Source organism: Mizuhopecten yessoensis, unplaced genomic scaffold (assembly GCF_002113885.1).
Source record: "Mizuhopecten yessoensis strain PY_sf001 unplaced genomic scaffold, ASM211388v2 scaffold3837, whole genome shotgun sequence".
In the NCBI taxonomy this organism is placed as follows: Eukaryota; Metazoa; Mollusca; class Bivalvia; order Pectinida; family Pectinidae; genus Mizuhopecten; species Mizuhopecten yessoensis.
The window spans coordinates 140,927-156,785 of record NW_018405244.1 but is presented as its reverse complement, the minus strand read 5'-3'; the positions used below and the strand labels follow the sequence as shown (position 1 = coordinate 156,785).

At 34.9% G+C, this 15,859-nt stretch overlaps 1 protein-coding gene across 2 annotated transcripts; it reads left to right on the top strand.

Moving 5' to 3' along the window:
- The first annotated feature begins 989 nt into the window (after positions 1-989).
- Positions 990-15,636, top strand: LOC110448115 (presenilin-1-like). 2 transcript variants are annotated; one of them, XM_021494180.1, is made up of 11 exons: positions 990-1,519; positions 2,495-2,724; positions 3,159-3,377; positions 4,372-4,592; positions 5,932-6,030; positions 6,618-6,713; positions 9,905-10,026; positions 11,064-11,187; positions 11,776-11,888; positions 13,272-13,446; positions 13,477-15,636. In XM_021494180.1, exons 1-10 carry the CDS (start codon positions 1,352-1,354, stop codon positions 13,425-13,427), a joined length of 1,548 nt encoding a protein of 515 aa, XP_021349855.1. In that variant the 5' UTR covers positions 990-1,351; the 3' UTR covers positions 13,428-13,446; positions 13,477-15,636. The 2 variants fall into 2 exon arrangements, with proteins under 2 accessions (XP_021349855.1, XP_021349854.1); XM_021494179.1 differs by having other exon boundaries at positions 13,272-15,636.
- The last annotated feature ends 223 nt before the right edge of the window (positions 15,637-15,859 follow it).

Below are 15,859 nucleotides of genomic sequence, written 5' to 3'. Positions count from 1 at the left end.
TTCAGTGTATGATCAGTTTAGTTTTACTTTTTCGAAATGTTAAAAAATAGATCTGTCTCTGTTCATTTTGGCTACATGTATATATACGCATGTCCGTTTCTTGGTTGAAGTTACATGTAGTTGTATATCAGTGATATTGTATTGGTCTTGTCAACATTTATAAAGTGAGTTGGTCATTGTGAAAAAACCAGAAGAGGAACTTTTCTCGGGGTTTTAAGCAATAGGGACAGCTCCTGCAGAAATGTCCGTGTATATTCCTCGCAAGGGAGGCGCGAACTTCTCTGGAAAGAATAACATGTAGCGCTCTGGTATGATTTGGAGCACTTTTGGAGTAAAATGTAGCTTGATACTTTAATTGAATTTTAGGTATTTTAATTTTTTAAATTCAATTTTATTTGCACATTTCTAATTACACAGTAACTTGATGTCAATTTACGTGAATATTTAACAAACACAAACATTTGAAAAGACAATATCATAGAGGTAATTATGGGCGGCATCACGTTATAAATTATACATGACTGATTACAGGTCCACCCTCATCGGTGTTAATGACTTAGTGTTTTATGAATACGTTGTTTTATATACAAGTAAATGTATTCGAGATAGACTTTTAAATAGAAGATGATGTTGTTCATTATTTTTCCTTGTCAAACAAATCAAATTACACCTTTGCTCGAATATAGTTCTCGTACCTTATTAGATAGATTTTTTCCAGTGTTTAAAATGTTGTAGTAATACAGTTAAGTATTAACAAATACTTTGTTTCCAGTATACCTACAGAAAACAGTTTTACTGAATTTTTATTTCGTTTCCGGTAATATGCTGATTTCCCAACATATATCGATTTCCAAATAAAAATGAAATCCTACCCCTTAAAATAATGTAGTGAAAATAGTCTAAAATGTGTACGGTGACATTTCGACAGCAGTAGCACACTGAAATAAAGCCATGCGTGTTATCTCCCTTTATATGCATCTTTTGTGTCATGAGATATTGTTGGGGATTACTTCCGGGCAAAGAAGACAGTGAACCTGAAAATTAGTTTTAGTGTTTCAATATTAGTCTTTGTGTGGGAAAGTTAACATTCTTATGATAACTTAACATTGACAGACTATCTTACACAAAGGACGTCAAAAACATGATATTTATAAGGCATAACTATAGATGACTCAGATATTTTTTGTGGTGACGAATTTTTCATGATAACGTTACTTGGACTTAAATAGTATAAACTTCCGTGTGTTGAGCTGATTTCGAAAACACCGCGGTAACTTTAATACATTTCTATACTATTATCTTCAGACCCTGATGAAGTTAATTAAATAACCTGAATTCCAATTTTGACTGTATGAGTACAACAGTGATAGAATCCGACGATTCCGCCGGGGAAACCAGGCCACTAATGTCTACCGGGACAGCCTACTCGGGTAGGAGGAGCCAACCCGTTACCCGGGATCAGTACGAGAACTTTGATGACGGTCGTACCAGGGATAACCAGGGAAATGGCATTGGAATGGTACAAAGTCACAACAAATTGATATGGACATAGGCTTGTATAAACTTAAGTTAATGTGATCAGTCTCAGATATAGAATTTCAACATTTTCTTAAGACCAAAGCAGAGACGTATATTAATATATGTCTCTGACAAAAGTAACATCATAGAAGACAATTTAGCAAATAACATTTACACAGTAGAATTTCACCAGTAACATCATAAGGTGATCCCAGCAGAGAAGTCTTCAATATGTTGCATTTGTGTTTGTTCACAATTAATGTAACCACGGAATTAGATTAGTTATCTAAGTCCGTGATGTAACGTAACTGGACTGGGTCGATCGTCAGCGACCAGCTAGCTCAATTGGTAGAGCATCTGTCTAGTGTTCGGAGGGTCCCGGGTTCAAACCCTGGTCTGGCCGTGCATTTTTTCTCTCTTGTTACAACATAAATGTTATAAGGGAATACAGGAATCTCAACACCACAAGGACGTTTAGTGTAATTTACTTGCAGACAGTGAAATATAACACAAAATGTCCTTGTGGTGTTGAGATTCCTTTATTCCCTTATAATGTTTTATTATTAAGTAGCTCTATAGAATCCATTCACTGATCCACCCTAAGATGCTACCGCAAAGTTCTACATTAGGAGTTTAGGAGTGTTGGATCACTTTTTATTTATATTCACATAAATGTGAAATCATTGAGCCCCCCCCCCTTAAATCACTGCCTCAATAAATATCTTTACCTTTCCAATTAAAATTTCATAATTGACTTAAACTAACTTCATATATAATGAATTTGAAAATAAGTGCTAAGAAACTGTCCTAAGTAATGAAATTAAAAAAGAGAACTTAACCATTTTTTAATTTTCATATTGGGTAACATCAATAATTCTGCGTAATGCCTAATAGCTTGATCAAGATATATTTGTGACTTGATCAAGAGCTGGAGATCTTAACATGCAAGTGTATTTATTATATTTAATTTTGACAGGATGTTAATCATGAGGATGAAGCAGATGAAACCAGAGCAGAGATTCGTCCTGCACGGCAGCCTCAGAGAAGGCGTGGCACGAGTGGTGAAGGGGAAGAAGATGAAGATGAAGTGATGCTGTATGGAGCTAAACATGTCATCATGTTATTTGCTCCTGTCACTGTGTGTATGATAGTAGTAGTTGCCTCCATCAGCTCCGTCACCTTCTACACGAAGAAGTCGGGCTATTTGTAAGTTTACAATCCCTTGATTCCTAGGTGCAAATGTCACGGTTACACAATTTTCATTCTGTTTGGGAGAATCTTCAGTTTGAGGACATTTTCTGTTGTCATATTGTTGAACCAGAATTTTTAATTGTTTTTGAAAAGTTTTATGCATGTACGTATAGTATAAACAAGTTAGTACTCAAAGTTATAGTAATCTAAGAAAAACCTATGACACATTCAAAGTTAAGGAGTGTTTCATAGCATGGAAGCCCACTCTAAAACATTCAATAAAAGAATGTTAGAATATACCGTGAAATTATATAAACTGAAATGACTTCTTGATAGAAGTTCTTCTGCACATCAATAAAATCAGATTGAATTCAGAAAGTATTAATATTATAAGGATGCATCATAAATCACAATAAGTAGCTGTTACCTTATATGTTTGAATTTTACAGAATCTATACTCCATTCCATGACGGTGACAAGCCTGACTCCACTACAGGCACAAAAGTATGGCAGTCATTAGCTAATGCCATGATTCTCCTGGGGGTTGTCATTGTCATGACAATCTTCCTGCTCCTTCTCTATAAATACCGGTGCTACAAGGTCATACATGGCTGGCTGGTGGGCTCGTCTCTTATGCTGTTGTTTCTATTCTCCTATCTCTACATTGAGTAAGTAGATAAAGCAGTACACATACTAGGAATGTAATTAATGGAAAAGGGTTAAATTTTCTCTTTTGCACTTTTTTACAGCTCTGAAAATCAAGTTCCATGTTGAAAATGTTATCTTTCGAAAGTCTTACACCTTTACAGGATATTTTTGTAATTTAACTTGTCAACAGCAGTGTTAAGATGCCCTTGTCTTTACTGGACATTTGTTTGCTGCTTTTGTCAGTGATAGTTATTTACTTGAGTTAAGTAGTTGCACTTTAATAACAATCTCAGGAATTTTGTGGATGGCACATTGATCCTATATACCATTAATCAAGTGAAAGATATTAATCAAAAAGTGAAGAAAACACTTTTACAGTAGGTAGAGTTTTACATTTCACTGCTTCAAATGTTACAGAATATCTTTTCAGCTGAAGTAGACAAGTGTAAGCTCTCACTTACTGTATTCTGTGTATAAACCTTAGAATAATGAAACCTTTTCACAAATGCTTTAGTTTCTTCAAAAAATTAAAACAAACAAATAAATCGTCAGTGCATAACGTATCCTTCATCAACACAATGATTTTCGTTACTTTTAGGAAATTCTTTAAAGTGTGTTTGTGTGAAAAGTCCATTTTCCCAACACTATGATTTTGTGTTGAGGATGACCTATAAGATATGACGTTTAAACTTGTAGAAGTATATGATTCCAAACCAGGGTCCAATATGTTTTTTCCAAATCATAAATAATCTATATAGTTTTATCTTATCGCTTCATATTAAATTTAATGTCACATAAAGTTCCAATGATTTAAAAACACTTCTCGACTTTCCAATCAAGATTGCATTGTTCAGTCCAGATTAACAACCATTTTCATGCCCTCTGATTTTTTCCAGGACAGATAATGGTATGATAAAAATGATATATATCAGGTGAGTTTGCTTAAATCCAGGCATAAAAAATACTCTTCAGGTGATTTACTTTCTGTAAAAAGCGTTGTCCTTGTCACTATAGAGTGGTGCTGCAGGCGTACAACGTACCGATAGACTACATCACCGTGGCCTTGCTGATCTGGAACTTTGGCGTGATGGGGATGATATGTATCCACTGGAAGGGTCCCCTCATCCTCCAACAGGCCTACCTCATCATCATCTCAGCCCTCATGTCCCTTATCTTCATCAAGTACCTACCTGATTGGACCACCTGGGTCCTACTAGGGGTTATGGTCATCTGGGGTAAGTAACGGTATCTTCCTTGGTGTAATTATTATGTTGGGTAATGGTCATTTGGTGTAAAATCACTGTTTTACTATAGGTAATGGTCATCTGGGGTAAAATCACTGTTTTACTATAGGTAATGGTCATCTGGGGTAAGTACCTGTATCTTACTATAGGTAATGGTCATCTGGGGTAAGTACCTGTATCTTACTAGGGATAATGGTCATCTGGGGTAAAACCTTATCTTACTAGGGATAATGGTCATCTTGGGTAAGACCTTATCTTACTAGGGGTAATGGTCATCCAGGATAAGACCTTATCTTACTAGGGATAATGGTCATCTGGGGTAAGACCTTATCTTACTATGGGTAATGGTCATCTGGGGTAAGACCATATCTTACTAGGGATAATGGTCATCTTGGGTAAGACCTTATCTTACTAGGGGTAATGGTCATCTAGGGTAAGAACTTATCTTACTAGGGGTAATGGTCTTCGGGGTAAGACCATATCTTACTAGGGGTAATGGTCATCGGGGTAAGAACATATCTTGCTAGGGATAATGGTCATCTGGGGTAAAACCTTATCTTACTAGGGATAATGGTCATCTGGGGTAAAACCTTATCTTACTAGGGATAATGGTCATCTTGGTTAAGACCTTATCTTACTAGGGGTCATGGTCATCCAGGATAAGACCTTATCTTGCTAGGGATAATGGTCATCTGGGGTAAAACCTTATCTTACTAGGGATAAAGGTAAACTGAGGTAAGACCTTATCTTACTAGGGGTCATGGTCATCCAGGATAAGACCTTATCTTGCTAGGGATAATGGTCATCTGGGGTAAGACCTTATCTTACTAGGGTTAATGGGAATCTGAGGTTAGACCATATCTTACTAGGGGTAATGGTTATCTAGGGTAAGAACTTATCTTACTAGGGGTAATGGTCTTCGGGGTAAGACCATATCTTACTAGGGGTAAAGGTCATCTAGGGTAAGACCTTATCTTACTAGGGTTAATGGTAATCTGAGGTTAGACCATATCTTACTAGGGGTAATGGTCATCTAGGGTAAGAACTTATCTTACTAGGGGTAATGGTCATCTAGGGTAGGACCTTATCTTACATGGGGTAATGGTCATCTGGGGTGATTACAGTACCTGTGTATTGGAAGTATTTAGTGGTCATATTGGGTCATTACATTCATCTCACAAATGGTTATGGTCATTTGGGTCGAATATACTATAGGGGGTAAGATTTGTATTTTGAAAGCCAAGTTGATTTCTAGGCTTTGAAAGATAGTTTCCACACTTGGTTATGTGAATTCACCAAACAGCTTCAGAATCTTGAGTTTCCTTTACAGACCTGGTGGCTGTACTTTGCCCAAAGGGACCATTGAGGATGCTTGTGGAGACTGCCCAGAAGAGGAATGAACCAATATTTCCTGCACTAATATACTCATGTAGGTATATGTAACACTTAAATAAATTTGGACATTTGCTATGCAGAAATATCTGTTATTCATTGCTTCATATTGAATACAAAAAGATGTTTTTGTTAACAGTATACTTAAACATCAATGACAATTACATGTTAACAGAATACTTGTACTTCTTATTTGAAACACTGATTTACCAGTTACCTTGAATTACCAAAATTTGGTTGATGGGCTGTGTTAGGTGACAAAATAAAAATATTCCTGGCCCAATGTTTTCTAAATACAGATATGTTCTGTTGTTCTTGCCTTCAGCAGATGTAGTTTGCCGAAGTTATAGAAATACTTTTGAAAAAATTATACACATATATTGTGGCTTATTTAGAATGAAAGAACTTGTGATAGCATGCAGATGTTCTATAGTTAGCTAGTTTTTGTGTTGATAGAGAATAAAACCAAGCTAAAATTTCTATAATTAAAACAAATTTCTTGGTCCAAGGGGATATATCAAAAGGAATTGTACTTGGATATGGATTTTAAAGTGTATTGTAATCTCGGTTAAAGTTAGGTTTTACGGTAGATTAAAGAGATTACATTTGTATTTCCTTAAACAGCTACCATGATCTGGACTGTGGGTATTGGTATGGCAGAGGGAAACCCTAAGAAGAAGAAAAAGTCAAAGAAATCAAAGAAAGACACACAAACAGATGGTGAGATTGTTTTTGTAACATTTCAAAGTTTTTTACAGGGTCAAAAAATATTTCATTCTAAACTTTTTCTTGTATTCATAAAACATTAAAAATGTTATCATGTTTAAACATTTTTCTGAATTAATTTTATACCTAAACACTTAGTGGATGTTTATATCTGATAATATAGTTAATTCTATGTGGAATAGTCACACTGGATGATTCTATAAATATGTAATGCACCTGCCACTGGAAATAAACGTGTGTCACTAGAAAAATGTTATATATGTATGCTACCTTAATTTTTGTATATCAAATCAACCTTATTTTATATTCCAATCAACGTTGAACAGGCATTGTCATTTTAAATGTATCAAAGTTTACATAACAACCCTCCTCGGAAAATATTATATATTAAACATGATTCCCTTATTTGTCTTACAGGATTTGAGCAAATAATGTTAATTTATTCAGTTTAGAACCAATTTCAATAATAGGAAGCAGGAAATGTGTCGTTTGTCACTTCAATATAGTGTAATGAAAGTAGAGAACACACATGTTTAACTTGTTGCTAAAACAGATTCTAACACGATTCGTTTGCAACGCATGTTTTGATCGGATACGGACCATGTTCTAATCTGCGATAGAATCATGATCAATCGTGTTAAGCTCCTCCCATCGCACTTAAGCCACGCCCCGTTTCAAACTAAAACAATATGGCGTCAAGCTCGCCTCTTAGCGAAATCCCGCTTTTAAGACTAGCAGGCAACAGAACAGAAACGACCGATGAAATGTATTTGAATTAAAAAGTAAAAAGTACACATTCCTTGTTCTTACCTCCATTTGTTACTGAAACGCTCATTCCATCCGTGTGAAGACATCTACTTAGATCCGAAATCAAATGAAACATTTCACATGTGTCGTATGCATTTACACAAAACTCTTCACAAATCTATACAAATAATCACCGATTTTGTCGATAAGCACAGATTGGTATGCATACTGACATGGAAATGTAAGAACTTGGTCAATATTAATCCAAATGTGTCGTATAAACTATGGTAACAGGACGTTCACGAACATCCCAAATATTCCGCCTTGTCAACATACAGATCGAGCGCTCGCCAGTATGGGCGGGGCCAAATGACCGACTTTTGAAAGCGTCTTTCCGATTGGTCAGTCCGCTGCAGAATGACACGTCGCCAGTTCAGGTCACAAAGTATTTTACTGTGTACTTTTGTACAAGGAAATACAATGTTTCTAAACATATTAGCGTAGTATATTTGTTCAAGTATGTTAGAATGGGGAGAGTACATTGTTTTTCGTGTCTATACTGGCGATTAGAACATGAAATTTGGTTTAAACTCTCGACCTATCGGTCTCGAGTTCAAACCCAAATTTCATGTTCTAATCGCCAGTATAGCCACTCAAAACACCGTACTATCCCCTAAATAAACAGAACTATCATTAAATACTTCAAAAACTATCCTTTGTTTAATTTGAAGCTTCACCAACTTTTACTGTATGTAAAAATGTGGAGTGGTAGTAAATGTAGTGCTGTCTAAGGTGTATGTATCTTAAATGTAAGTGTTGGTATTCCGTCTTTGCGTTTTGCAGAGTTATCTTCTCTTGTGAGCAGGTATTGATTGTTACGTCATTTGTTTTTGAGAGTAACGTCATCAATTTTTGAGAAAACGACGTAAATTTCTCACACAAACCAATGACGCAACAATCAGTACCTGCTCACAAGAGAAGATAACTCTGCAATACGTAAAGACGGAATAGTAAAGTTATGACCAGGATATAAACGTAATTACAAGTCTGGGTATGCAATGTTTTGTTTCTTCGGCTTCCATCACCTGTTGTTTTTCCAACATTTCAGGCAAAATTATGAATTATATATTTATTGTCTATGTCACTATGTTTCAATAGTAAATGAAAAAAACCCACCAAATTAACTGTTTTTAATGAAGATTTAACATAACAGGGAGATGACAGGTTTAATAGTCCAAAACCTTTTTACTTTTAAACATAACACAATCTATATAAAAGTTAAAACAAAAAATCTGCTAAAACCTAGCTACCTTGCACGGAAATCATCCATTAGCTCAAATTCAAAACACATCACTCTCATAATAAATAAATATCAGTTGCATTAGAAACAGAGAAACCAACAAAATATCAGGAACTCTAAATAGAAATCTGAAATATCAAAATAAAATTGAGATAGATGTAATTTAGTCTATAACTGGAGTACATGTATACATTGTTTTACAGCAGTTACAGGTGTAATCTGTCTGTAATGGGAGACCATGTATACATTGTTTTACAGCAGTTACAGGTATAATATGTCTGTGATGGGAGTACATGTATACATTGTTTTACAGCAGCTACAGGTGAAATCTGTCTGTAATGGGAGAACATGTATACATTGTTTTAGAGCAGTTACAGGTGTAATCTGTCTGTAATGGGAGACCATGTATGCATTGTTTTAGAGCAGTTACAGGTGTAATCTGTCTGTAATGGGAGTACAGGTATACATTGTTTTACAGCAGTTACAGGTGTTATCTGTCTGTAATGGGAGTACATGTATACATTGTTTTACAGCAGCTACAGGGGTAATCTGTCTGTAATGGGAGACCATGTATACATTGTTTTAGAGCAGTTACAGGTGTTATCTGTCTGTAACTGGAGTACAGGTATACATTGTTTTACAGCAGCTACAGGTGTAATCTGTCTGTAACTGGAGTACATGTATACATTGTTTTACAGCAGCTACAGGTGTAATCTGTCTGTTATGGGAGTACAGGTATACATTGTTTTACTCCAGCTACAGGTGTAATCTGTCTGTAATGGGAGTACAGGTATACATTGTTTTACAGCAGTTGCAGGTGTCATCTGTCTGTAATGGGAGTACAGGTATACATTGTTTTACAGCAGCAACAGGTGTTATCAGTCTGTAATGGGAGTACATGTATACATTGTTTTACAGTAGTGACAGGTGTAATCTGTCTGTAATTGGAGTACATGTATACATTGTTTTACAGCAGCTACAGGTGTAATCTGTCTGTTATGGGAGTACATGTATACATTGTTTTACAGCAGCTACAGGTGTAATCTGTCTGTAATGGGAGTACTGGTATACATTGTTTTACAGCAGCTACAGGTGTAATCTGTCTGTAATGGGAGTACAGGTATACATTGTTTTACAGCAGCTACAGGTGGAGCCAGTCTAGCTGTAGACAATGGATCTGATGATGATGATGATAGTGGATTCACAAGAAATTCAGCACATGAACAAGTCCTGGCCAGGAATAGTACAGACTCTGCAGAGGTATAATACAACAAAGTAAATCAGATTGTAAATGACCTGGTCAGTCTAGTTTTACAAACGTCTGTAATTTGTCTTACGATATGTTGTAAAACATTTGCATCATACAAATACATGTTCCATACACCTTTCTTTAGTTATCGCATTTTGTAATTTTATGTATATAATCCTGGGTAAAATTCTGCTGGTAAAATATATTCAGGAAAAATATGGCTGTTTGGGTGCAGTATTCAAGAAAACATGTACCATACTGCCAGCAGCCATTATCCTATTCTGCTGCTTATTGGGACATTTCGGCCCTGTGCTAAGAACATAAAGGGCCTTTTGTGTACAAAAGAGGGCCAATTTACAAGACAAAATCTGTTGTGTTTTTATGCAAGCTTAGTTAAGCTTCAATTAAAATTACTATCTTGTGGACTTATATGATACCATTCTAATTCTGTGATAATACTGATATATTTACACTGCATTCAAATTCAGACTCCTCCATTTTAGGACTAGGTTCACATTTTTGAAGCTTTATATATTTATGTGTATCCAATTAAGTGAATAATTCCATTTCTGTTTTGAAGAAAAATCTGAATATATACCAATAGATGTTTGTGAAGAAAATAAAAAAGTAAAATAATCGCTAAATTCATATGATTTCTTTTGTGACATATGACCACATGGCCACATGGCATTCTGTTTCGCTTTCAATTTTCCAAGAATTGTAAAGCAAGGAATGCATTAAAATATTCTTGGCCATTAGTTTTGTTTGTATTGTTACAAACTATCTTCTTATTGGGCTCCCTGACTTGCTGCTTTGATCTTTGAATTGCAATGTCAAATGCAAAAATGCAACTTTGGTGTAAAGTTGCGTGACGTAATATACAGGCACATTCATTTAGCCTATTTCCACTTGTATCACTCAGGGATTCGATGATAAGGGATCATTTATATCTGCAGCATTTCTGCTGCATTGGCATTAGAAACAGGGACCAAATAAATATTTTTGTGGGAATCACCCAAACCTGAGAGAAATGTTGGTATATGTTTAGGCTCGGAATGCAGTAGCAGCACTGGCTGATAGACCCACACAACCAGCTACAGCTCGACCATCACGACAAGCTGCCCCCAGTAACTCTCGCGACTCACAGGCCTCGGCTCAACAGGACGAGGAACGTGAGTGTGTAGTAAACAAAATGGTCAGGTTTTACAGTCTCTGGCCCCAATAATTTGGGGAAACCAGAGTTTTGCAAGTAAGAGTGAAATTCATGTGCTGTTAAATTAATAAACAAGATAAGATCAGTTATAAAATTGACTGAACTTTTGTTTAAAACATTACGGATATAGAAGGTGTACGTTTCAGCAGCATTATTTTTGCTTGTTTCTTAAGACGTTATTATAATTATAATTAATCTAGAATATAATTATCTCTTGTATGTAAATGATACTAGGACAGTGTCTCTTGTTCACAAATATACCTTGTGTTATATGTTATTTTAACAAGTACAACTCATTATTTGTGTTGTATGTACATGTATGACCAGTGTTTATTATGCATACAAGTACATGTATGACGTATCTGGTGTGTATACACATATGACTTGTATTACATGCATGTTAATTGTTATGACACAAGAATTCAAACTACTTTTGATTTATTCTGCCTCAGAGTTCCAGTTTTTTGTTAGAAATATTTTCCTACCGGGTATGTACAAATTCTACAATTTGCTTGATATTGAAAGTAGTCTTCATTATGTGTTTCAGGGGGAATAAAGCTTGGTTTGGGAGACTTCATCTTCTACAGCGTGTTGGTGGGAAAGGCCTCCTCTTACGGAGACTGGAACACCACTCTGGCCTGTTTTGTTGCCATTCTTATCGTAAGTGTTGTAACATTTAATAAGCAAAATATATTTGATAAAGTTCCTTTGATTCTATTTGTTCAACGTAATATGCCTTTATATAAATAAGATTAACTCATTCACCCCTGAAGACACACTTGAACTCTTCTAATTCAAAGATTGGACTAGTTCATTATAACATTTCAGGGGTGGATGAGTTGATATAATGGATTATATGTAGGTATAGGGAACAGGGAAGATTCTAAAAACGGGTGTAGAGTTTGGGTTAGAACAGAGGACTTATCACCACAGTCATAACATGGAATTTAAAATCCCCACCCCATAACAGAGGTTTATCTAGGATTTATGGGAAACTACATTTGTTTTTTAAATTGAGGGGAAAATTCAATCTCATGAGAGAATTTTTTTCTGCATCCAAAACTTGCTTTTGAGAGAAAAAATGTAAAACAGCACTAAAAATTTAAGAAATATAAGTATTTCACAAAGTTTTAACAAAACCTAGGGGAATTTTTAACAATTTACTGAAATTCAAGGTCACAGGGGTCAAATATGTTAAAAAAAATTAAACAACTTCTTTTCAATAACCAAAATGCCCTGGGTGATGATATTTGGCCAGTAGCAAACTTGGATAAAGGGCTACAAATTTTGTTCAAATGAATGACCTTCACCCATATTCAAGGTCACAGGGGTCAAATATTTTAAAAACTTTAAACAACTTCTTCTGAATTACCAAAATGCCCAGGGTGATGATATTTAGTCAGTAGCATACTAGGATCAAGGGCTACCAAGTTTGTTTAAATGTATGACCTTGAATCACATTCAAGGTCACAAGGAGCAAATATGTTCAAAATATTTCAACAACTTGTTCTGAATAACCAAAAGGCTCAGGATGTTGATATTTAGTCAGTAGCATATGCTGAGATCAAAAGGACTACTTTGTTTGTTAAAGTGAATGACTTTGACTTATATTCAAGGTCACAGGGGTCAAATTTGTTTAAAATCTTTAAACAACCTCAGATGAATAACCATTGGTTCCAGGATGTTTATACTTTGCAAGTTGCATCCTGAGATGAAAGGCTATACAATGTGTTCAACATAATGACTTTGTTCGACTTTCAATCACAGGGGTGAAGTGTTTTAAAAAAAAATAACAAGGTCTTTTGAATGAATTTTAATCATAAATACTGATATTGCCTGTAGCTTTATTTTAGATTACTTTTAAGGTCACAAGTGTGAGTTTTATACCAGGTGAGCGATGCAGGCCCATTGGGCCTCTTGTTTAATGTAACTGTTTAAATTCATTCTTTCATAATGCATAAAGATGTATATTATATGTTGTTTTAAATCATACAGATGTTTTTGGTATGTCTTCCTTTAATTATTCATCCTTTTCTTTTATAGGGGCTGTGTTTCACTCTACTGTTGCTGGCGATATTTAAGAAAGCTCTTCCAGCCCTTCCCATATCCATAACCTTTGGATTGATATTCAATTTTGCAACAAGTGAAATAATGGCACCATTTTTGGACCGTCTAGCTTCAGGACAGGTGTATGTATAGTGCTAGCCTGTGGGTATAGTTCTGATTACTTACCTGTAAGTGTGTGTAGTTCTGATTACTTACCTGTAAGTGTGTGTAGTTCTGATTACTTACCTGTAAGTGTGTGTAGTTCTGATTACTTCACTTATCGGTAATGTGAAGAAATGATAACTGCAAAGTGTGTACAATAATGTTCTAACTACATGCGGGACCATGTATGTTTTGTAGATTTACACATAAATGCAAATGTGTCTATTTTTGTTCTTAATTGTATATGAATCAATGTAAAGGCAAATCCTTTCAAACATGCTTGTTGTTTTCAGCTTGATATGTTCAGTAGTTACTGTTCATCAACATACAGACTGAGTTTAACTATGTTTTACATGATCAAATATGTGGATTTTTTTCATCAGTGTTCATTAATTGTGCTCTGAGTTCAGGTGTCATATAACATTTGGAACAGGATGTGGTTAAAATTTGTCGAAAGATGTTAAAGTGGAAAATAAATTTTGAATGATAATTCTGATAAACCCCCGATACATCTCCACGAATTCGTCTCTGTTTATTATATCTTTGTTTTGTGTTAGTCATATTGATGTTGTACTTGTTTAATGTGATGTACAGTCAAACCTGCCCCTGTAACCACCTCCATTTGGAATCCCGGAGGGGGGTCTCTTAATGCATGTTTGACCATACTAGGTCACGACTGCCTTCTTGTCAAGGATGTTCTTGAGGTGTCCTTCAGATAGGTATTCAACTATGTGAGATTATGATAATGCTCCTTAATTTAATTAAAAAATAGGAATTTGTTTCAATGTTGACAGTGATCTTGATGTTATAACGTCTTGACAACTGTTGTGTTGAACATTTTAAGTTCTTTGTGTACCATAATGTTTAAGATTATATATATTTAATTTTCTGCAAGGTTTCTTTGAATGTAATGTAACTATCTAACTAGGGAACTATACACCAGGACAAGTCACAAGGTGCTACCTGAGAACTGATGAGATGTTAAGAGATTGTTCAGTACACAGGTAAAATTTAGTACAATATTAAGCTTATTGGTGCAGAATTAAGATCAGGTCTTTCCTATGTTCCTTCATACATACACATTGACTTTGTGAGACAAGCACAATGAAAGCATGTCACCAGTTCATACACATCATGGGAAATAGGTACTGTGCCTGATGTATCTTTCACAGGAAAGAATAGAAAACAAAAGTCATTTTTACATTTATTAAGAAATTTATTGCTGATTTTTTTATTGTCAGGTATGTTTAGGACTTCTGCCTTATGTCATGTTTGCTTAAGGCCTGAATGTTCAGTAACTTACATGGCATGATGAGGGAAGCAAGCCTCGTGCAAAAAAATAAGTTAACTGTAAATTGGTGCATCTAAAATTTTACTGAGGTTCATTTCTCATCATTTGCCCACATAAGATTTTTTGTTTCTTTTTCGTCTTTGGTGCAACATTACTAAATCAGTCATGTTTTGAATGCCGGTATCATAAATAAATTCGTAGATTTTTCATCATTAAACCTTATAAATTGAAGGGGAAACAAATTGGAAATGTAAATATTGTAATTTAATTAAGGTAAACATGGAAAATATCACAAGTAGAAATTTTCGCGTTTCAAATGTTCAAATTGATTGAAGTGTGGACATTTTTGCGCTGGGAAAGATCCTGAAATATTTATCTATAATATATATATATACGCATGTGAATAATTTGGGTTATTTTAATAAATGCGAATATTGTGAATAACTTTTACAGCAGTCATCGTTATCAGTATCAAATTATATAATGCTTCAATTTGCTGCTTAAAATATTTTTGCTGCTACATCATATGTTCCATACGTAGATTTTGTTGGATATTTGTTACACAGCATTGAATGTTTGTACATACAATGTATATTACATCATGGTATCCACATTACATCATGGTGTCCACATTGAGATTTTGTTTAGTGATACATGTAATTAATATGACCTGGTTATGTAAACTGTCTGGTGTAAATATGGTTTACATTACATTTTAGATATTAGCAAAACAGTTAAGAGATTTTTGACATATACAAAAGCGAGATCATTTGTTGTTGAAAAAATATCTGAAGTAATAAATGCAACAATAAAATATAAATAATACACACAATATTTCTCATTATTAAATGCTAGTGACAATAAATCATGACATTTAAGTTGTAATAAAAATGATGGAGTCTCCTACCACAGTGAGTTAATTGTCTTTGGTGTACAGTGTGGGCAAGCCGAGTCTCTTGTAGACAATTACGAACCAGACAATCATTTAATCCTCCCATTAATCAACTATAAGATACACCCATGTGTTTAGGGCTTTCAGTTGGCCATTGTTATTTTGTTGTTTCGGAACTGGAATATCTTTTACCATGAAATATGGAGGGCACATGTTAAATAGATAGGCCCGACTCCAAGA

Coding starts and splice junctions, on each gene's coding strand:
- LOC110448115 (XM_021494180.1), top strand. CDS start 1,352: ATGAGTACAACAGTGATAGAATCCGACGATTCCGCCGGGGAAACCAGG. Junction 2,725..3,158: donor ACGAAGAAGTCGGGCTATTT/GTAAGTTTACAA, acceptor TGAATTTTACAG/AATCTATACTCCATTCCATG. Junction 6,031..6,617: donor TCCTGCACTAATATACTCAT/GTAGGTATATGT, acceptor TTCCTTAAACAG/CTACCATGATCTGGACTGTG.